At 47.5% G+C, this 24,101-nt stretch overlaps 1 protein-coding gene across 2 annotated transcripts in view; it reads right to left on the bottom strand.

Annotated features, from left to right (window-relative positions):
* Positions 1-24,101, bottom strand: part of LOC100987783 (serine/threonine-protein kinase 32B) — a 447,537-nt gene that overhangs the window by 13,698 nt on the left and 409,738 nt on the right. For both annotated transcript variants that reach the window (XM_034951905.4, XM_063603685.1), the window contains 2 exons: positions 20,501-20,632; positions 19,254-19,318 (listed from right to left, as the gene is read on the bottom strand). In XM_034951905.4, coding sequence (XP_034807796.1) covers positions 19,254-19,318; positions 20,501-20,632 — 197 coding nt within the window. The remainder of the gene's footprint in view (positions 1-19,253; positions 19,319-20,500; positions 20,633-24,101) is intronic.

Raw genomic sequence — 24,101 nt, 5'->3', positions numbered from 1 at the left:
AATACTAGACCACAGTCAAACCCATTCTGGGAAGATTTTTCCTTCTGGCCTTTTTGTTACTTTACTGTGTGGTTTGGGTCCCTGACAAAGACCCACATATCTTCCCTGCAACATGGGACAGAGACAACTGGGACAGATCCATTCTGGTGCTGAGGGATAATTAAGCCTAACTACAGCATGGTTGATCAACAACACTTTCAGAGAAACAGCTTGACCAAAAAGGGAACTTGTAAAAACTGATCATATGAACTGGGTCATTCTTGTCATACCCAATTGAAATACAGTAAATGACCTGCTGCAATTCTAAGACTGGTTTTGCCCACTGCTATTACTTACCAATCAGAACTTGCCAACTGCTCAACATCTTACTGGTGCCAGTGAAATTTCTCAAAGAGCAATATGTAATATTTCTCCTTCTTATGAAACCTCTAACCTTCTCTTTGTTCTTTGGACATACTTAAAGACCAGCCAATCTGCAATGTATGCCCTGAATTGCAATTCTTTCCTCCCAAATAAAACATTTTAGGGGGGTGGAGCCAGCTCCAGTCCCCTAAATAGGAACTGCTCCAGTGTACAGCTCCCAGTCTACAGCTCCCAGCATGAGCGACGCAGAAGACGGGTGATTTCTGCATTTCCAACTGAGGTACCAGGTTCATCTAACTGGGGAGGGTTGGACAGTGGGTGCAGGACAGTGGGTGCAGCGCACCGAGTGTGAGCCAAAGCAGGGCGAGGCATCGCCTCACCTTGGAAGTGCAAGAAGTCAGGGAATCCCCTTTCCTAGTCAAAGAAAGGGGTTACAGATGGCACCTGGAAAATCAGGTCCCTCCCACCCTAATACTGCTTTTCCAACGGTCTTAGCAAATGGCACACCAGCAATTACATCCCGCGCCTGGCTGGGAGGATCCTACACCCACAGAGCCTCGCTCATTGCTACCACAGCAGTCTGAGATCAAACTGCAAGGTTGCAGCGAGGTTGGGGGTGGGGCGCCCACCATTGCCTAGGCTTGAGTAGGTAAACAAAGAGGCTGGGAAGCTCGAACTGGGTGGAGCCCACTACGGCTCAAGGAGGCCAGCCTGCCTTTGAGACTCCACCTCTGGGGGCATGGGCATAGCCAAACAAAAGGCAGCAGAATCCTCTGCAGACTTAAATGTTCCTGTCTGACAGCTTCCAAGAAAGTAGTGGTCCTCCCAGCATGCAGCTGGAGATCTGAGAACGGACAGACTGCCTCCTCAAGTGGGTCCCTGATCCCTGAGTAGCCTAACTGGGAGGCACCCCACAGTAGGGGCAGACTGACACCTCACACGGCCAGGTACTCCCCTGAGACAAAACTTCCAGAGGAATGATCAGGCAGCAACATTTGCTGTTCACCAATATCCACTGTTCTGCAGCCTCCGCTGCTGATACCCAGGCAAACAGGGTCTGGAGTGGACCTCCAGCAAACTCCAACAGACCTGCAGCTGAGGGTCCTGTTAGAAGGAAAACTAACAAACAGAAAGTACATCCACACCAAAACCCCATCTGTACATCACCATCATCAAAGACCAAAGATAGATAAAACCACAAAGATGGGGAAAAAACAGAGTAGAAAAACTGGAAACTCTAAAAAGCAGAGTGCCTCTCCTCCTCCAAAGGAATGCAGCTCCTCACCAGCAACGGAACAAAGCTGGAGGGAGAATGACTTTGACAAGTTGAGAGAAGAAGGCTTCAGAAGATCAAACTACTCCGAGCTAAAGGAGGAAGTTCGAGCCCATGGCAAAGAAGTTAAAAACCTTGAAAAAAATTAGACGAATGGCTAACTAGAATAACCAATAGAGAGAACTCCTTAAAGGACCTGATAGAGCTGAAAACCATGGCACAAGAACTACATGACGAATGCACAAGCCTCAGTAGCCGATTCGATCAACTGGACGAAAGGGTATCAGTGATGGAAGATGAAATGAATGAAAAGAATCGAGAAGAGAAGTTTAGAGAAAAAAGAATAAAAAGAAACGAGAAAGCCTCGAAGAAATATGAGACTTTGTGAAAATACCAAATCTACATCTGACTGGTGTACCTGAAAGTGACGGGGAGAATGGAACCAAGTTGGAAAACACTCTGCAGGATATTATCCAGGAGAACTTCTTCAGTCTAGCAAGACAGGCCAACATTCAGATTCAGGAAATACAGAGAACGCCACCAAGATACTCCACGAGAAGAGCAACTCCAAGACACATAATTGTCAGATTCATCAAAGTTGAAATGAAGGAAAAAATGGGAAGGGCAGCCAGAGAGAAAGGTCGGGTTACCCACAAAGGGAAGCCCATCAGACTAACATCTGATCTCTCAGCAGAAACTCTACAAGCCAAAAGAGAGTGGGGGCCAATAATCAACATTCTTAAAGAAAAGAATTTTCAACCCAGAATTTCATATCCAGCCAAACTATGCTTCATAAGTGAAGGAGAAATAAAATACTTTACAGACAAGCAAATGCTGAGAGATTTTGTCACCAACAGGCCTGCCCTAAAAGAGCTCCTGAAGCAAGCACTAAACATGGAAAGGAACAACTGGTACCAGCCACTGCAAAAACATGCCAAATTGTAAAGACCACTGAGGCTAGGAAGAAACTGCATCAACTAATGAGCAAAATAACCAGCTAACATCATAATGACAGGATCAAATTCACACGTAACAATATTAACCTTAAATGTAAATGGGCTAAATGCTCCAATTAAAAGAGACAGACTGGCAAACTGGATAAAGAGTCAAGACCCATCCATGTGCTGTATTCAGGAAACCCATCTCATGTGCAGAGACACACATAGGCTCAAAATAAAGGGATGGAGGAAGATCTACCAAGCAAATGGAAAACAAAAAAAGGCAGGGGTTGCAATCCTAGTCTCTGATAAAACAGACTTTAAACCAACAAAGATCAAAAGAGACAAAGAAGGCCATTACATAATGGTAAAGGGATCAATTCAACAAGAAGAGCTAACTATCCTAAATATATATGCACCCAATACAGGAGTACCCAGATTCATAGAGCAAGTCCTTGGAGACCTACAAAGAGACTTAGACTCCAACACAATAATAATGGGAGACTTTAACACCCCACTGTCAACATTAGACAGATCAACGAGACACAAAGTTAAGAAGGATATCCAGGAATTGAACTCAGCTCTGCACCAAGTGGACCTAATAGACATCTACAGAACTCTCCACCCCAAATCAACAGAATATACATTCTTTTCTGCATCACACCACACCTATTCCAAAATTGACCACATACTTGGAAGTAAAGCTCTCCTCAGCAAATGTAAAAGAACAGAAATTATAACAAACTGTCTCTCAGACCACAGTGCAATCAAACTAGAACTCAGAATTAAGAAACTCACTCAAAACCGCTCAGCTACATAGAAACTGAACAACCTGCTCCTGAATGACTACTGGGTACACAACGAAATGAAGGCAGAAATAAAGATGTTCTTTGAAACCAACGGAACAAAGACACAACATACCAGAATCTCTAGGACACATTCAAAGCAGTGTGTAGAGGGAAATTCATAGCACTAAATGTCCACAAGAGAAAGCAGGAAAGATCTAAAATTGATACCCTAACATCACAATTAAAAGAACTAGAGAAGCAAGAGCAAACACATTCAAAAGCTAGCAGAAGGCAAGAAATAACTAAGATCAGAGCAGAACTGAAGGAAATAGAGACACAAAAAAAACCTTCAAAAAATCAATGAATCCAGGAGCTGGTTTTTGGAAACGGTCAACAAAATTGATAGACTGCTAGCAAGACTAATAAAGAAGAAAAGAGAGAAGGATCAAATAGATGCAATAAAAAATGATAAAGGGGATATCACCACCGATCCCACAGAAATACAAGCTACCATCAGAGAACACTATAAACACCTCTACGCAAATAAACTAGAAAACCTAGAAGAAATGGATAAATTCCTCAACACATACACCCTCCCAAGACTAAACCAGGAAGAAGTTGAATCTCTGAATAGACCAATAAGAGGCTCTGAAATTGAGGCAATAATTAATAGCTTACCAACCAAAAAAAGTACAGGACCAGATGGATTCACAGCCGAATTCTACAAGAGGTACAAGGAGGAACTGGTACCATTCCTTCTGAAACTATTGCAATCAATAGAAAAAGAGAGAATCCTCCCTAACTCATTTTATGAGGCCAGCATCATCCTGATACCAAAGCCGGGAAGAGACACAACAAAAAAAGAGAATTTCAGACCAATACCACTGATGAACATCGATGCAAAAATCCTCAGTAAAATACTGGCAAACCGAATCCAGCAGCACATCAAAAAGCTTATCCACCATGATCAAGTGGGCTACATCCCTGGGATGCAAGGCTGGTTCAACATATGCAAATCAATAAATGTAATCCAGCATATAAACGGAACCAAAGAGAAAAACCACATGATTATCTCAATAGATGCAGAAAAGGCCTTTGACAGAATTCAGCAACGTTTCATCCTGAAAACTCTTAATGAATTAGGTATTGATGGGACATTCTCAAAATAATAAGAGCTATCTATGACAAACCCACAGCCAATATCATACTGAATAGGGAAAAACTGGAAGCATTCCCTTTGAAAACTGGCAAAAGATAGGGATGCCCTCTCTCACTACTCCTATTCAATATAGTGTTGGAAGTTCTGGCCAGGGCAATCAGGCAGGATAAAGAAATAAAGGGTATTCAATTAGGAAAAGAGGAAGTCAAATTGTCCCTGTTGGCAGATGACATGATTGTATATCTAGAAAAACCTCATCATCTCAGCCCAAAATCTCCTTAAGCTGATAAGCAACTTCAGCAAAGTCTCAGGATACAAAATCAATGTGCAAAAATCACAAGCATTCTTATACACCAATAACAGACAAACAGAGAGCCAAATCATGAGTGAACTCCCATTCACAATTGCTTCAAAGAGAATAAAATACCTAGGAATCCAACTTACAAGGGATGTGAAGAACCTCTTCAAGAAGAACTACAAACCACTGCTCAACGAAATAAAAGAGGATACAAACAAATGGAAGAACATTCCATATTCATGGGTAGGAAGAATCAATATCGTGAAAAATGGCCATACTGCCCAAGGTAATTTATAGATTCAATGCCATCCCCATCAAGCTACCAATGACTTTCTTCTCAGAATTGGAAAAAAACTACTTTAAAGTTCATATGGAACCAAAATAGAGCCCACATTGCCAAGTCAATCCTAAGCCAAAAGAACAAAGCTGGAGGCATCACGCTACCTGACTTCAAACTGTACTACAAGACTACAGTAACCAAAACAGCATGGTACTGATACCAAAACAGAGATACAGACCAATGGAACAGAACAGAGCCCTCAGAAATCATGCCGCATATCTACAACCATCGGATCTTTGACAAACCTAACAAAAACAAGAAATGGGGAAATGATTCCCTATTTAATAAATGGTGCTGGGAAAACTGGCTAGCCATATGGAGAAAGCTGAAACTGGATCCCTTCCTTACACCTTATACTAAAATTAATTCAAGATGGATTAAAGACTTAAATGTTAGACCTAAAACCATAAAAACCCTAGAAGAAAAACTAGGCAATACCATTCAGGACATAGGCATGGGCAAGGACTTCATGTCTAAAACACCAAAAGCAATGACAACAAAAGCCAAAATTGACAAATGGGATCTCATTAAACTAAAGAGCTTCTGCACAGCAAAAGAAACTACCATCAGAGTGAACAGGCAACCTAGAGAATGGGAGAAAATTTTTGCAATCTACTCATCTGACAATGGGCTAATATTCAGAATCTACAATGAACTCAAACACATTTACAAGAAAAAAGCAAACAACCCTATCAAAAAGTGGGCAAAGGATATGAACAGACACTTCTCAAAAGAAGACATTTATGCAGCCCAAAGACACATGAAAAAATGCTCATCAGCTCTGGCCATCAGAGAAATGCAAATCCAAACCACAATGAGATACCATCTCACACCAGTTAGAATGGCAATCATTAAAAAGTCAGGAAACAACAGGTGCTGGAGAGGATGTGGAGAAATAGGAACACTTTTACACTGTTGGTGGCACTGTAAACTAGTTCAACCATTGTGCAAGTCAGTGTGGCGATTCCTCAGGGATCTAGAACTAGAAATACCATTTGACCCAGCAATCCCACTTCTGGGTATATACCCAAAGGACTATAAATCATGCTGCTATAAAGACACATGCACACGTATGTTTATTGTGGCACTGTTCACAATAGCAACGACTTGGAACCAAGCCAAATGTCCAACAATGATAGACTGGATTAAAGGAATGTGGCACATATACACCATAGAATACTATGCAGCCATAAAAAATGATGAGTTCATGTCCTTTGTAGGGACATGAATGAAGCTGGAAACCATCATTCTCAGCAAACTATCACAAGGACAAAACACCAAACACCGCATGTTCTCACTGATAGGTGGGAATTGAATAATGAGAACACATGGACACAGGAAGGGGAACATTACACACTGGGGCCTGTTGTGGGGTGGGTGGAGGGGGGAGGGATAGCATTAGGAGATATACCTAATGTTAAATGACGAGTTAATGGGTGCAGCACACCAACATGGCACATGTACACAAATGTAACTAACCTGCACGTTGTGCACATGTACCCTAAAACTTAAAGTATAATGAAAGAAAAAAAAAAACTTGGTCTCCGCAATCCTTTATCTTAACCTAAACATTCTTTTCCATTGATCCCAAGTCTTCAGATAAACTCAACTAATTGTTAACCAGAAAATGTTTAAATTTACCTATAGCCTGAAAGCTCCCCCACCAACCCTGCTTTGAGTTGTCCTGCCTTTCTGAACCAAACCAATGTATTTCTTAAATGTATTTGATTGATGTCTCATTCCTCCCTAAAATGTTTAAAACCAAGCTGTACCCCGACCACCCTGGGCACATATATGTTCTCAGGACCTCCTGAGGGCTGTGTCATGGGCCATGGTCACTCATATTTGGCTCAGAATAAACCTCTTGAAATATTTTACAGAGTTTCACTCTTTTTGTGAACAGTGTGTGTTGATTTAAAAAATGAAAAGAAGATAATGTCTGACACAATACTTAATTGAATGGCACTATATCGGTCTGATAATTTTGTACATAATTAATACTACTAGCAAACATTGGGTAGTGCTGACTGTCACCGAGGCTGTTAAATGCTTAACATGTGTGCCATTTGTTCTTACGACAATCCTATGAAGTACATATTAATACCCCATTTTACAATTAGAAAGCTGAGGCACTAGTTTGAAGTCTAAGGCCACAAAGCTAAAATCAGGATTTGTACCCAGGCAGTCTGGTTCCAGAGTGTGTGCTTTTAGCCATTTACATATCCTGCCTCTCTGTAGTTAAAAAAGAAACGCCCCAAAAGAAAACCCCAAAAAACCGCAAACACAGAGTTGAAATTACTGGAAAGCTGTGGGAGGACACATACCAAATTGAATAATGATAATTGAGTTGGAAATGGAGGGTGGATATTGAAAGAGAAAAAAGCAAAAGTCATTCAGTTCCATCGTGCATACCCTGCAAGAATCCCTTCTCTAGAATCCCTGGCAGAGACCCAGCCAGTGTTATCCAAGCCCTGCTGCCACCTCCCAAGGCAGCCCATCCCATCTGGGAATAGCTCAAGTCCTGAGAAACTTTTCCTTCACATAGAATTGAAATGGAGAAATCTGCTGCCTGAGAGCTCCATCTCCACTCCACCTCCACTGGCCTTAGGTCTGCTTTCTGGAACTATTAAATATTTGGATGATTCCAGTTTCTTTCTCATGGGATATTCCTCCAATTCTTAGAATTCCCCTAGACTAGGCCGGGCATGGTGGCTCACGCCTGTAATCCCAGCACTTTGGGAGGCCGAGGTGGGTGGATCACCTGAGGTCGGGAATTTGAGACCAGCCTGAGCAACATGGTGAAACCCTGCCTCTACTAAAAATACAAAATTAGCTGGGCGTGGTGGTGGGTGCCTGTAATCCCAGCTACTTGGGAGGCTAAGGCAGGAGAATTGCTTGAGCCTGGGAGGCGGAGGTTGCAGTGAGCCGAGATCATGCCACTTCACTCCAGCCTGGGTGACAGAACAGGACTCCATCTAAAAAAAAAAAAACAAACAAAAACAAACAAACACACACCAACAAAAAACAAGAACAAAGAAAAAGAAAAAACTCCCCGAGATTAACTGTCTCCTGCCTCCCCCTGGATCCGCTTTGTACCACCTGCACCTCTTGTCAGCCTGGGAGTCTGACTTAGGGGAGCCATAGCCTAGGTGCCCATGCCTGTGGGCTTCCAGCTGGGCATGGCCAATGGGAAGCCCCAGCAGAAATCAGAGAGAGCAAGGGATGCCAAGTGTGGGCACTGGTTCCCTAGCTTCCTCCCTGTACTGCCGCCTGGAGTTGCTAGGAACATTGGAGGTCACTGTTCCAGTCAAGGCAGCCCCGGGATTGAGGCTCTCCATCCCCTCATCTCCTCCAGCCTCCGGGGAGTAACACCTTGGCTTCTATGGAGCCCCAGGGTACTGCAGAGCCTCTGTGGCGTCTCTGTACCCACTCAATGTAAAGGATTCTTTGTAAGTAAATTATCCTTTGAGTGTTTTCTCTGGGACTCTAATACAACATCTTTCCAGTCGCCCGGAGATTTCTAAGTAAAAACTCAATATAACTGGAGGTTCCACTTTTAAACCTCAACAGTTATTGGGAGATAACCTTGTAGGCAATTCTGATCTCAGGAATTCAATAACAGCCTTTGGCCAGAAGCATTAAAGTTCTGCCAGTCTTATCAGCTATTGCCTGAAGCAAAACACATTTGAGGGAGTCTTTGGTTGGATTCAGCCGAACCCTGGGTGCTAAATGCAGAAAATGCAAAACGCAAGGGATTCTCTTACCATCTCCTCTCCCTCTCTCCGCCCCTTTGCAAATGAGACCTCTCTGACAGAACTGAAGGGCAGCAGTCTCTGGTTTCTGAGTCATGGGGGATTGATTTTCCCTATTTGTTGAGTGTCTCTTCATTCCACAACTTCTCATTTAATACCTACATCCCATCCTTTGGGAGAAAAGTGAACCAGGCCCATTTTTAGGGTGAGAATGGATGGGCAATTGGTAGTAGGTCACATGGCTTTTCAGAGGGGAGTCGAGAGTTCAGATGCAGAACTCTGCTCTTCCCCTCTTCCCAGCTAAGCATTCTTTCCACGGCCCCATTCTGGGCACTGGTACCAGTTGATTTCTCCCTAGACTCGGAGGTGAGGCTCAGCTTTTCCGCCTCAGCTGGCTTAAGGGTGAGGTTTGCTGGGTCCTTCTTGGTGTGGGTGGGGGCACTGGAAGGACCTGCACTGGGGGTCTGACGGATGGGCAGTCACTAGGGGTCCTCACCACACACTCTAGCCCCTGTTCCCAGGACACGGCAGGATTGAAGTTCCGGGCTCCCTTGGTGTTGAGGCCATGTGACTAGTTCCGGCCAGTGAGCATGAATGGAAGTGCTGCGTGCTACCATCAGGCTGGAGCGTGTAATTCCCAATGGCAAAACTCTCCAGAGGGCTCTTCCCTCTGTCACGATCACTGCCATATGGAGTGGAGTGAGCAGCAGCAGGAAGATGTAGGAGCTGCACTCCAAGCTGACCTGCCACGGATATACAGCGTGAACAAGGAACACACTTGGTTGTTGTTAAGTCACTGAAACTGTGCATTTGTACCTGGTTATGGACTCAGAGAGGGGATCTGGGCATCCAGATGCTGGTGGGTGGTGAATAATGGACTCTGAGCCATTCTGAGCCAGAGCTCCCATCAGGACCTCTAGACTGTGTCTCCAGACAGGAAATGAGGCATTTGAGGGTTTTAGGCCATTTGAGAGGACACAATTCAATTCAGCACAGAGGTCTCAGGCAGAGACTCTAAGGCTTTTTCATAAGAAGCCAGGGTGTGTGATAACAGCTAGATTAAGCAGTGAAAATCAACTTTAAGGACCCATAAGAGAAGTTACTAGTTGCCCCTGTGTGCTTATTTCAGAACACCTCACTGATAATAATAGCCATGCTTAACGTTTTGTTTGAAATTTTGAGGAGAAATCGAGGGTTACACGGTGAGACAGCACTACCCATCGGGGAGCCTTTTAAGTTCCTGGAAGGTATATTTTTTTCCTTGATCTGCTTAGCAAATTTCCGCAAACTTGGTGGCTTAAAAACAACAGAAATATAGTCTCGCTTTGTTCTAGAGATCAGAAAGTTGGAAATCAAGGTGTTGGCTGGGCCACACTTCCTTAGAGGGTTGCAGGGGGAAGTCCCCTTGTCTCTTCCAGTTTCTGGTGGTAGCCACCAATCTGGTGGCGGCATCCCTTGGGTTGTGGCAGCCTCTCTTCTGTCTCCCTGCACCTGCACATGGCCTTCTTCCCTATGTGTCATTGGATTTAGTGCCTACCCTAATCTAGTGTGACCTCTTCATAAAATGAATACTTCTGCAAAGACTCTGTTTCCAAATAAGGTCATATTCACTCATAAACTTAATACTTCTGCAAAGACCCTGTTTCCAAATAAGGTCATTTTCACAGGTGCCAGGTGACAGGTCATCTTCACAGGTGCTAGGCGACAGGTCTCCAACATATCCTTTAGGAGGACACAATTCAACTCACAACACAGGGTTCTCAGGCAGAGTCTAAGGCTTTTTCATAAGAAGCCAGGGTGTGTGATAGCTAGATTAAGCAGTGGAAATCAACTTTAAGGACCCATAAGAGAAGTTACTAGTTGCCCCTGTGTGCTTATTTCAGAACACCTCAGTGTTTGTATTCTGTATTTTATATACTTTCCCAGCAGTACCACTCCTTTACTTCACTTGGATATTGTAATTACAGTTTCTGTATTTTTAAAAAATTAAAATTGAGCATCAGAAGGGGGATAGTGAAACAGAAAATGGGCTTGAGAATCCCTCAGACCTATGTGTGGAATCCCCACTCTAGCTAAAACACTTTACCAGTGACCTCAGACGGATGACTTATTCTTTCCAGATATTAAGACTTATAAATCAAGATTGTGAGGCCGGGTGCAGTGGCTCACACCTGTAATCCCAGCACTTTGGGAGGCCAAGGTGGGCAGATCACCTGAGGTCAGGAGATCAAGACCAGCTTGGCCAACGTGGCAAAACCCCATCTCTACTGAAAAAAAATACAAAAATTAGCCGGGTGTGGTGGCGGGTGCCTGTAATCCCAGCTACTTGGTAGGCTGAGGCAGGAGAATCGCTTGAACCTTGGAGGCGGAGGTTGCAGTGAGCCAAGATTGCGGCATTGTACTCCAGCCTGGGCGACAAGAGCAAAACTCCATTTCAAAAAAATTTAAAAAACAAAAAGATTGTGGTGAGGATTAATTGTAGACCAAATGTGAATATATATAAAATGCCAACCAAGCACAGTACATGGCACATAACAGCTTTTCAATACACTTAAAAATGATAGTATTTTCTATGTCTTTTTTTTTTTCCCCACATCTTTTATTGGCTGAGATTTGTCAGAATCGGTCACACTTTTTTTTTTTATTTGGAACGGAGTCTTGCTCTGTCGCCCAGGCTGGAGTGCAGTGGCGTGATCTTGGCTCACTGCAACCTCTGCTTTCCAGGTTCAAGCAATTCTCCTGCCTCAGCCTCCTGAGTAGCTGAACTACAGGCGTGCACCACCACGCTTGCCTAATTTTTGTATTTTTAGTAAAGACAGGGTTTCACCATGTTGGCCAGGTTGGTTTTGAACTCCTGACCTCAAGTGATCTGCCCACCTCAGCCTCCCAAGCCAGTCACGCTTTTTTTTTTTTTTTTTTTGAGATGGAGTCTTGCACTGTCGCCCAGGCTGGAGTGCAGTGGTGTGATCTCGGCTCACTGCAACCTCCGCCTCTCGGGTTCAAGCGATTCTCCTGCCTCAGCCTCCTGAGTGGCTGGGATTACAGGCGCCTGCCATCACACCCAGCTAATGTTTCTTTGTATTTTTAGTATAGATGGGGGTTTCACCATGTTGGCCAGGCTGGTCTTGAACTCCTGACCTCGTGATTCGCCAGCCTCAGCCTCCCAAAGTGCTAAGATTACAGGTGTGAGCCACCGTGCCTGGCCACACTTTTTAAACCGGGCCCTAATTCCCGTGCAGTGTCTTGATTGTGAGTTTTGTGGCACTATTAAGATTCTGCAATCCACACAGCCTTTTAGACTACCTTCATCTCTGGCTGGAATTCCTCCCGCTGCGTCAGGTCACTGAGCTGATTCTCCCCAGTCATTCGAAAGGCATTTGCTCTGCTGTATCAGGGTTCCCAGAAAGCTCGGCCCTGCCTTGCTCAATCGCCTGAGCTCTTCCCTCCCCTCCACCTCATTGGGCAGTAAACCCTCTAGACTTCTGAGTTTCAGAGACACCATTCAAGTCAGAATTACGTTTTAATCAGTTTAGCTGACTGTGAAACGGGAATAAAAATACCTACGGATAGAATCTCAAGGAGAATGGAATGAGAAAATGGGTGCAGGTAGCTCCCCCATGGCCAGCACACAGAAGGTGGTCTTCACTGTTAACTGCCTTTTCTATTAAGTTTGAACCACAATGTTTAATTCAAAGACTGGACAGAACCTACATGTGCTGGCCTTCACTTTGGGAGGCGTAGAGTTTTGAAGTTTGCTACTTCCCAGCCGTGAGGTTTGAGGGGAAGGGACTAAGTGCAAAGGGTTTTCTCCATTTTGCAGATGAATACAAGGACTAACCTTTCCTTTTCTTACTAGTGGGGTTGCTGAAGAGATACGAGAAATGTCAAAGCACTTTGCAGATGGCACAGACCTTGGTAAAGTCAAAGAATCATTGATATCTGTTCAGCCCCTTGATGGCACAGATGAGAAGTCCGAGGCTCAGAGAGGCTGGAGCTTCACTGGGGTCACAGCACCACGAGCAGCAAGACCAAGGCTTGACCCAGGCCCATCAGATTCTGAAGTCTGTGATGGATTGCACCCCTTGTGCCTCATTGGCGCTGGCTCACGAGGGCTCCAGGCCATGCTGGAGGGTCCCTATCATATTGCTGGGATCCTCCAAGGCCAGAGTTCTCCAGGGAGGCCACCTAAGCAGATGAAGTCAGCCAACATTAATTTTTTTTCTTTTCTTTTTTTTTTTTTTTTTTGAGACAGAATCTTGCTCTGTCTCCCAGGCTGGAGTGCAGTGGCGCGGTCTTGGCTCACTGCAACTTCTGCCTCCTGGGTTCAAGTGATTCTCCTGACTTAGCCTCCCAAGTAGCTGGGATTACAGGTATGCACCACCACACCAGGCTAATTTTTGTATTTTACTAGAGATGGGGCTTCACCATGTTGGCCAGTCTGGTCTCAAACTCCTGACCTCAGGTGATCCACCTGCCTCGGCCTCCCAAAGTGCTGGGATTACAGGCGTGAACCACCGTGTCCGGTCTTTAAATATCTTTTGACTGTTTACCCTGCTGCGGACTTAGTCAGGGCACCCTCCACCCACAGCAAATGGGCTGGGGTTTGCTGCCATTGTGTGGTCTGAGGAGGGGTAAGGAGGATGCATTGTGGTCATGTTAATTTGTATAATCTTGCACCTGAAACGTCTGGGTTCGCCAACAGACGGTGTCTACAGGGAGAGTGACAATTCCTTGCCCAACATTTAATGTACATGGCCAGGGGCTATTTTGATTCAGCCTGGGGCTCTGGAGCCACACTGTCTCTATGGAACCCCGGCTCTGCCACCTCTTGGCTGTGTGCCCTTAATCCACTCTGGGCCTGTACTTCCTAACCTGTGAAATGGGGGGGAATAAGCATAACCAGCTCAGAGGATGGATGTACAGACTAAATGGCACAGAGTGAACACCCAATAAAAGGGAGCTCTCATGACCATCTATGCCACGCCTGCCACTGCCCACTGGGTGCATTGGAGAGAACCCTCAAGGCCACCCACGTGTGCAAAGCAATCCTTCCTGCACGTCTGAAAGCTCGTGCCACCAGGGTGTGAGCTCCATTGAGAGCAGGGGCCTTGCTCCCAGCAGTATCCCTGTACCTGACCCCAGGGAGATGCTCAATAAACATCTGCCAAACAACTGGATGAAAGCACAGCTAGCAGAAAGAGCCTGGGAACTAGGAGACGGGAGATCAGAGTTCAAGTTCTTCATATTGCAAGACCTTGAGAATACCAATGATATTTCTTTTAGGGAAATGTGATAAGTAAGGACTAAAGCACTGGCTCTCAACTGGGGGTGATTTTGCCTGCCAGGGAACGTTTGGCAATATCTGGAGACATTTTTGATTGTCACTGTCTGAAGGTGTTACTGGTATCTAGTAGGTAGAGGGCAGAGATTATTTAAGCATCCTGCAATGCACAGGATGGCCCTCACAACCAAGAATTGATGTCAACAGTCAGTGCCAAGGTTGAGAAACCCTAGATTAAAGGAACATGATCTAAAACCATAAAGTCACATACAAATGATGATTGTTATTAGTGTTCATAGTATTATTTGGTGTAACAAATGCAATATTAGATTTTTAAAATGTGATATTTTCAAGGACTCCAGGGGTAGCTTTTATATGATTTTAAATGTTTTTGTTTCTTCAAGAGATAGCAAAGATAGAAAATGCCCCTTAAATTCCTTCCTCACCAGGAGCTTCTTATTCTGCAAAATGTTGTCAAATGCTATTGAAAAGACCTCTTGGAAAAATCAGCCCTGCTCAGATCTTTGGCCAAGAATAGGAGGATGGGCCCCCCGGTGCATTTCTCAACCCAATGGAAGTCTCAGCTGCCAAGGCCTTCAAAGCCCTGACCAGCCCTGGAAGCAGATGCTCCACCTGGCTCAGTGGCCTTTTGCCAGCTGAGACCATTAGCCAATAATAAGCTGCATTTCCAAAAAAGTAGGCAGCGCTAATTTTAATTTTGTTCTCTGTTTAGAAACAAAGGTCCAGAGAGGTTAGCCCCAGGGCACCTCCTCCTGTCCCCACAGTGGCCCCTGTGTGTCTGCTTCACGGCACACACCGCACTGTTTGGTAATCCTCCCCCCTGCAGGCTATGGGCATCCTGAGGACACGAGTCCTGAAGACTCACTTCTGTGTGAGGCCCAGTCCAGGATTATGATTTAGCTGTCAAATGACTGAATGCATTTGTCCTGCAGGGCTGACACAGTGGATGCCCTGCCCATGTCCTCTCAGCTCCCACTTGCTGCTTCGTGCAGATGATGGGTGCTTTACCACAGTGGGAGTTGCAGGAACCGTCTCTCTCCCCAAGAGCTTTCTCTAGCTGAGGAAGCATACGTGGCCTATGCAAGAGGAAGTCAGCTGTGCAGGGAAGTTAAGGCCCCCAGGAGCATCCCGCAGCCAGTAGGCTTTTGCTAAAACCATCTATAGCAGGAATCTATGTTCAAGACACATTGAATGTAGGAGTTGCAGATGAACCCCTAAGGGCAAGGGAGCCAGAGCTGGGAAGGTTTGCAGCTTTAGACGGGTCCTTATGACTTAACTCAGAACCCACTAGAGGATGCAGCACTTAGACACCCTTGTCTCCTGCGGAAGATTCCAAACTGTTAAGCATCAGAATGGCTTGTGGGACATATTAAAATGCTGGTCCCCATGCTTACTCTCTCAGCTTCTGGTTGGGAAGGAATGGATTAGGGAGCTGTATTGGCTGTATTAGTTTCTCTGGGTGGCCATAACTAAGTTACCACCAACTGGGTGGCTTTAAACAACAGAAATGTATTCCCCATAGCTCTAGAGGCTAGAGTCTGAAATCAAGGTGTGGGCAGGGTTGGCTCCTTCTGAGGGCTCTGAGGGAGAATCCGCTCCAGTCCTTCCTCCCAGCGCTGGATGGCCGCCAATGCTGGGTGCTCGTTGGCTTGTACCTGCATCACTACAATCTTCCTGTGGCCTTCTCCCCATGCCTGCACCTCTTCTCTTGTCAGGACAGACACCAGTCATGTTGGATTAGGCGCCCACCCTACTCCAGTCTGACCTCATCAGAACTCATTACATCTGCACCCACCCTATTTCCAAATAAGGTCACATTCTGAAGTAGGGGGGCTTAGGGCTTCGACGTATCTTTTTGAGGGACACCATGCAACCTGCAGCAGCTGCAGTATCTCTAGATGCTAACAGGCCCTCAGACAATTCTGATTGCCCCCCTGGGACTGTGGCCCTCCTGTGTGATGTGTGATTTATCTTTGCAGCCCCCACTGTGCAGGGATCCTGCATCCCCCTGCATATTCTGCAGGAGCAACTGGTGTCAGGCTGATGGCCAGGTCTGCAGAGATTGAAAGGAGACAGAACTGCTGGGGACTGGGGACGTGGTCCAGGCGGAGCATGACGACAAGCCTGGCTTGATGCTTGGCTCCCCCTGACCAGCCCTCGACTCACCACACTGCTCAAGTGGGGCAGAAGGTGCTCGATTTAATTTTCCAGCTACTCAAGTGCCAGCAGTGCCTCTAACATGGGATTCCAGACAGAAGTGAAGGATAAACAGGTCTCACTTTTTTCTTGGTTTAAAGGAAAAATGCTTGTTTTGAGGCAATCATGTGTCATGAATCAACTTCTCATAGGCATTTTTTTACTGCTGAGAAACTGCAGCAGGGAGGACTGTGGGTAGATGGAGCATGGCTCTCTTCCCACAAGATGAGGTGGGGATGGGGTCGGCTGATGCATCTTGGGGGACACAGCAAAACCCTCTCCTGGACACCTTTATATGGCAGTAAGCCTGCACGCCCGCTGTGACAGGAAGCCTATCAGCCATCAGGGCCGCAGAGGAAGCACTTAGGTAAGCAGAGACAGGATGAAGAAGAAGAACCACAGCTCAGACCTCAGCCAACAGCTTCCCCCATAGCCATGCTCTCTGTGGCTCCCCATTGTCAGGAACACATGACGTCTGCCCTCTTTCTTTATTTTGCCGACTCCTGTAAACTATGCCAGCCTCACTTCCAATTCCCGATGCCAAATCTCAATGGTGTCCATAGGCTGACTGCAAATCTCAGGGGCGTCCACAGGCCAACTGCATTTCCCTCATCAATTCCCATTTCCACGTGAGGAAGAAAACATCTACTCGGCTGAAGCTCCTATATAGTGGGGTTTCTGCTAAAAGCAGCAGACACAACTCCTAAATGACACGGGGAAGGATGTCTCATTCTCATTTCCTTTTAAAAGGAAGAATCCAAACTGAAGCAGGTTGTGGCACACAGCAAAAGGTGAAATGAGATTGCTGTCTGCTTGGGTCCCACACAGCTTAGCTTTTTGCAGGCTCACGTTTGCCAGCAGTTGCTCTCATTGGACTCCACGGCCCCCACACAGAGAATGAAGGCTGCCTGAGCCCAAGATCACTGATGCTCTTTGAGCAGAAGTTCCTGGGTCTGGGTTTCTAAGTCTGGGGGAAGGGCCATGAGCCTCAGAGCAGGCAGGACCACAGGAAAATTGGGATAAGCTCCGAAACCACTCACGACGTCAGCCCCCGTCTTCCCCAAGTCTGATGGGCTGTGGCTGGAGAGGCCCTTCCTGTGTTGTTGGCCAGAGCTGGGAGACCCCAACATGTGGTCTCCTAGAGGGAGACCCCAACCCTCTAGCAGGTGAGGCTTGCTGCCCAAGCCTGGTATGTGTGTCTGTGCTGATCTGGGCACCCATTGGCCCTCAGAGCTATAGCCACTCAGGGTCAGTGAAAGGCTGCTGCCTCCTTTGCCTCCCCAGCGTCGACTGGGACTGGAGCCCTGTCTTGCCCACTGGCCCATGGCTGGAACCCAAACACCCATCCCTGCCCCATCCCTCACCTCTCCTCACTCTCTAGGCTCTGGTAATCCAAGCCTCCTAACCAGCTGCAGGGCCCTGCGGCAGCCATGCTGTCTTCCTTCTCTGTGCACTGTTCCTACTCCTGGAATGCCGCGTTTTCCCCTACATGTCCCTTAGGACTTGGCCCAGCACGCCACCTAGAGAACTTCCCCAACCACCCAGGCTGAGCCAGGTGTCTGCTGTGACATGCACTGCCCTGGGTGGCCCTTGGCCTTAGCACGTGTTTCCTGCGCTGTTAGCATCTGCTGAAAGCCAAAATGGTTGAATACTGGGGATTGCGTAAGGGCCTGTAATCAATGATTTTTTGAATCAATCAATATTTGAATCTCCTGGAGGGCAGGAAGCATCTCTGATTTGCCTCTACCAACCCAAAGCCTGGCTTAGTGTGGGTCAAATGGGGCTCATCGGCTGCCTCTGCTGGAGCCCCAGCTCTGACAAGTCAGCCACAGCCACAAATCCCCTAGATAATTTTTTTTTTTTTTTTTTGAGACGGAGTCTTGCTCTGTCGCCCAGGCTGGACTGCAGTGGCGCGATCTCGGCTCACTGCAAGCTCTGCCTCCCGGGTTCACGCCATTCTCCTGCCTCAGCCTCCCGAGTAGCTGGGACTACAGGCGCCCGCCACTGCGCACAGCTAACTTTTTGTATTTTTAGAAGAGACGGGGTTTCACCGTGGTCTCGATATCCTGACCTCGTGATCTGCCCACCTCAGCCTCCCAAAATGCTAGAATTACAGGCGTGAGCCACCGCGCCCGGCCTCCCCTGGATATTATCATTGCCTGGAACCGAGCCTGAGGTGTCTGCCTGCTTTGTTGACCAGCCCCTTAGAGGGCAGTCCCATGGCCAGGGCACACCCCACCTAGCCCCTCCCAGATTCCCTGTCTCTTTTCCCATCCCAGGCTGCTGAGGTTCCAGCATCCCCCACCGACCTTACCCAAGTAAATATTAGTAACAATCGTCATTACCTTGCTGTGTTGAGAACCCCTTCCATACCAGCTGCTGCGGGCCAACAGCCTCATTTAATTCTCACAGCCCCGCGTGTTAAGGAGGCCTCTCCACTGGGCTGATGCTGACCAGGAGGCTCAGGCAGGGCAAGGTCACTCTGCAGTGGCAGAGCCAGGACTTGGCCCCAGGCAACTTGACCCCAGCGCTCTTACTTTTCATCACAGTGAGCCTGCCTCTCCGCCTGTGTTCCTGTGTGCCCGCTCAGGGCTGCTGCAGCCTCCCCATTCTCATGGGAACTCCCAGAGACTGGCTCAGGCCACACAGCAGAGGCAGGATCGGAGCCCTGTCTATTCAAAATCCAGGAGTTTCATCCCCACCAGAGCCCTGTGTCTCACCTCAGTGATACCTTCCCTTTCATTGTCAAAGCTGGTTTGGGGGGCAGGGACTGTGATTCTGCCAGGAAGACCTTGGGTCACTTAGGACAGGCTTTCCCCAAGGGGTACAGTGTGAAGGACTTACTTCTCTCTGTTGAATATGATGAATTCCTTCCGGACAGTCTCCAAACACTGCTGCAGGTGTCCATTCTGTCAAAGAGCACAGAGAGGTGACTAAATGACAAAGCATGGTCCAGGGACACACGGTAATGGAGCATCAGAGGACAGCAGATTGATCTAGACGGAAACCTCAGATGCTTGGGACCGGGACAAGGCAAGCTAAGTGTCTGGGGCTGACCCTGACTGCATGGGTGGCTGTGTCCAAAGGTAGCCTGGTGGACAAAGATGCTTTTCTCCACGTTAAGCCATTAAATCCAACTTAAAAGCCATGTTAGAATGGAATATGGGCTGAAATTCATGAGCTTATTTTCCTGACCACTTAAGACCCACGTGAGAGGCATGGAAAACCAGAAATTCACAACCATCATGCCAGGGGCTCAACTTTCAATAGACTTTTATAGGGGAGGGAGGTGTTGTGTGTTGAATTGTGTCCTCTGAAAGCTATCTTCAGTCCCAACCCCCCAGTACTTATAAACACGACGTTATCTGGAAATAGAACCTTTACAGATGTAATCCAGTTAAGATGAAGTCACAGTGAATTAGGTAGGCCCTAAGCCCAATGACTGGGGTCCTTATATGAAGGCCATATGAAGACACACAAAGACACAGAGAATTAGGCCATGCAGCGACGGAGGGAGAGACTGGAGCCATGCAGCTGCGAGCCAGCAAAGGACAAGAGGGCCGGCCGCCACTCGAAGCCTGGGGAGCCAAGGACGGCCCTTCCCCTATAGCCTTTGGAGAGAGCTGGGCTCTGCGGAGACCTTGAGTTTGGATTTCTGGCCTCCAGAACCGTGAGAGAATAAATGTGGGTTGTTTTAAGCCACCCAGCTTGTGGCAGCCCCAGGAAACGAATACAGGGGCCCACAGAGGCAAAGTGCCCAGGACCCACAAAAGTCATCGTGCAGCCCTGGGGGCCTCTGCGGTACAAAATCTTTCTCAAGGGCGCAGAGGGACCGCTGGGTCCCTCCCCCTGCCTTAGAGCTACACAAGCTCCCTGCTGTAGGAATAGCGCTCAAGGAATGCCAGGAGTGTGAATGCCTTACTTCACTCTTTCCCCCTACTTGTTTGATAGTAGCATTTTATTTACTGCAAAATAAGGAAATTGGAAGGGAGGATTGAAATGTCCCCTTTTTGCTAAACAGTGGCCTGGATCAGTCATTTCCCTATGAGCACAGGGTTTCTCTCCCGGAACGGCTCCCACGAAGCACTCACCAGCGGGCAGCTGTCCTTCGTGCCATCCCTGGATCTGTTCTTTGCCAACCGCTTCTTCTTTTTGTGAAGTGGCTTGGATTCTAGAATCATCTCTTCAAGCTCAAATGTGGGATCGCAATTCAACCTCCCTTTCTAAAGGGGAGTAGAAAAGAAAACATGGTCTGTCTGCGTTCCACCCATCACTGAATTTTCTTTTCATTAATTCAACCATTCATTCATTCAACAAGTAATGATGAACTTACTCTTGTTGGATACACGGGTTACCTTTCTGTATTCTGATGATAAAAAGCAACACGTTCTCACTGTACACATCATATATTTACACACATAGTCCCCCTGGGGCAACCGCACTCCTGTTAACATCCAGGTATTTCCTTAGGCCCCTTTCTATGCCTGTTTTTCATACTAGGTTGAGTTCAGTTTTCAAATCTGATTTTTTCACTTATTATTTTATCCTATGCACATTGTCCTGTCATTACTATCTTTTTTATAAAAATCATTCTAAATAACTTAGAATACAATTTCAGCTCAAAATCTGCCCAACTTCCTGCCCTGGTTCCCTGCTCCGTACCCCCGCCTCCCGCCCCCGGGCAGCTAGAGTCAGCTGACCCTCCGGCCTGGCCCTGCTCCTGGCCAGGGGCTCCTCCCGCTGTGGTCAGGAGGAATTTAGGTCTCCCTGACTTCCGGGCCTTGGACCCAGACTCCTGGTAGCCACTTTCATTCCTCAGCTGTAGCCCAGATGATGGCCCCAGGTGCCGGTCCCCAAAGGCAATGCAGCCCGGTGGCTATAACAGCAGCTTTGGAGCAGCATAGGGGAAAAATCCCAGTTCTGCTACTTCCTGATCTTGTAAGTTTCACGACTTCCTTAGGACTCAGTTCATTATCTGTAAAGTTTGGGTAACAATAATTCCCATATAGGGAATTAATAATATGATGTCTATAAAGTACTTCCAGTAGGGCCAGGCATGAGGCAAGTCCTCCCTACAGTGGTGGTCCCTGGGCCTGTTAGGACCTGGGCCTGCTGTGACTTGGCCAAGAAGGAGAGAGGCGAGGCACAGCCTTGCCTTGAGGTCAGCTAGCCTTGCCACTGGGCCATGTCCTCTCCTTTTACCTGCGTGATGCTGAGGGAGATTCGTAACCTCTCTCTGCCTCAGTTTCCTCATCATTGTGAAATATGGCAGGCTCAGAGTTTGTTGAGGGATCAAATGATAAGAGTTTGCCAAGCTTCCAGAACAGTGGATGCCTGACCATGGTGGCCGTTCCACAACTGGCCATTCCCTCTGCTTCTCTGCTGTCCCCTCACCTCCCTAGGATTCCTGGCCTTGAACCCAATTTACAAGAAAGGGTCTTGCTACCTAAAGTTGAACTTGCCTTGGCCATGCTGCCTAATCTGCTTGATGCCAGCCAGTGCCTTTGCCATGATCTGGGGGCAGGAGGAAGACAGGGACTTTGCAGACAGAACTGGGGAAAGTCCTGGCTTCCCTAACTCCTGGGAACTCCCTAAACCTCTATGGGCCTCAGTTTCCATATTGTAAGATGAGGGCACTAGGGCAAGTTTGTGAGGCTGACATGAGAAAATGCAAGAAAAGCTCCTAGCCCAGCCCCTGCCACACAGTAGTTGCCCAATAAATGTTACCGAGTTGTCACTGTGTCATTCGTGGGCTAATGGAGTGGAGTCCTATGTCCTTTGCCCCTTGCTTTCTCAGTCCTAGAGGCTGGGCCTCATCCTTTCTGTTGTGACCTGCTATGGACGCTCCTTAGGTTCACGGTGCCAATGGCCTCTCCCTTCCCCTGCCTGGCACTGGGCTTTGTCCATCATCACCAACTCCTGGAACTCAACTATGATCCCCTTCCCTGATTTCACACATCTGTCCTCCAGAAGTTGCCCTCTCCTAAGGAGCAAGTTGAATCTCAGGCCCAGGTCTCTCCAGACCTGTTTTACCTGCCACTCATTCATTCGTTCATAAATATGCAGGCTCTGCCTTGTTTTGCCTGCCACTCATTCATTCATTCATAAAAATGCAGGCTCTGGATCTAGACCATCTGAATTCAAACTCTGTCAATTTCTCACTGAGAAATCTTGGGCAAGCTGCCTAACCTTGCTGAGAATGCCATTAACAGGATCCACTTCCCAGGACTGGTGTGAAGCTGACACGAGGTAAGGCACACAAAGTTATCAGCACAATGCCAGGTACACAGAACATGCTCAGTCCTGTTGGCCATCATCATTCATTCACTCACATGACAAGCACACACTTAGACCTTCTAGTGCCTTCTATTGTCACCCATTGTTCTGGGGTCTGGCTCAGGCAGAGGTCAGCCAACACTTCGGGGCCCTCACCCTCCGAAGTTCCCAGCAGGATGGCAGGCGCACTGTGACAGAGTGTTCTCACCACTGATGTATCCCTAGGCACTCATGGAGAGGGTTGCAGGAGAGGCTGAGGCCTGCTCTGTGCAGGGAGGTGGTGGCGCTGGCTGGGAATGTCCCAGAGGAGGCCAAGCTTGGGCTTGTCTTTCATTCAGAAGGTGACATAACTTGCCTGTCCCCTGCAAATCTCATGTTGAGATGTAATTCCCAGTTTGGGAGGTGGGGCCTGATGGGAGGTGTTTGGTTCATGGGGACGGATCCCTCATGGCTAGGTGCTGTCCTCACAATAGTGAGTGAGCTCTGGTGAGACATCTGGTAGTTTAAGAGCGTGTGGCACCCCCCACCCCCACTGCTGTTCCTGCTCCTGCCACGTGACACACCTGCTCTTGCTTCACCTTCCGCCCTGACTGGAAGCTCCCTGATGCCTCCCCAGAAGCAAAGCTGATGCAGGTGCCATGTTTCCTGTACAGCCCGCACGACTGTAAGCCAGTTAAGCCTCTCTTCTTTATAAATTACCCAACCTCAGTTATTGCTTTATAGCAATGCAAGAATGGCCTAATACAGAAGGCTTCTGCTGAGACTGGCAATTGGGCCAGTCCTTGCTTTATGCTGTCTTGAAGGAGGGGTAGGAGACTGCCTTGTGGACAAGGAGAGGAAGGGATCACCAGAAGAGGAAGTGGCCTGTGCAAGGTTCCAGCTAGGAGACAGCACAGCCAGAGGTGGGCTACGGGCCTGTGGGTGGGGTTGAGGCTCACGGCTCTGTAGGTGAGTGTGTGGTGGGGGGCTTGCTTGTGTGTGTGTTTGTATGGGAATGTGCATGTGTGTGAAGGTGTGTGTGGGTGAGTATATATGTGAATGCATGTGTTTGTGTAGGGTAAGTAGGTATGTGTGTGAGACTGTGTGTGGGGGCAAGTGTGCATGTGTGGGGGGGGAATGAGTGTGCGTGTGTGTCTGTGTGTGACTGTGAGTGTGTGAGTGTGCATCAGTGTGTGGGTGTGTGCAGGAGAGGGGCTGAGGAGGAGCAGCAGGCCAGGGTGCTGCAAAGGCAAGCACCTGCCAACAGGCTCAGGCACACAATATGGCAAAGCCACAGGCTGACCCCAGGTGCCCCCCAGGGCATCCCAGCACACAGCCTCGGGGCAGGCTCAGACACCACGCGAGGAAGTGTTAATTAGGCAATTTGTGCCTGATGTGCAGGACTGCATCGAGATTCCTAGCCTTCGTCAATCTCGC

This window comes from Pan paniscus, chromosome 3, assembly GCF_029289425.2.
Source record: "Pan paniscus chromosome 3, NHGRI_mPanPan1-v2.0_pri, whole genome shotgun sequence".
Taxonomy (NCBI): domain Eukaryota; kingdom Metazoa; phylum Chordata; class Mammalia; order Primates; family Hominidae; genus Pan; species Pan paniscus.
This window is presented reverse-complemented; position numbering and strand designations above follow the sequence as displayed.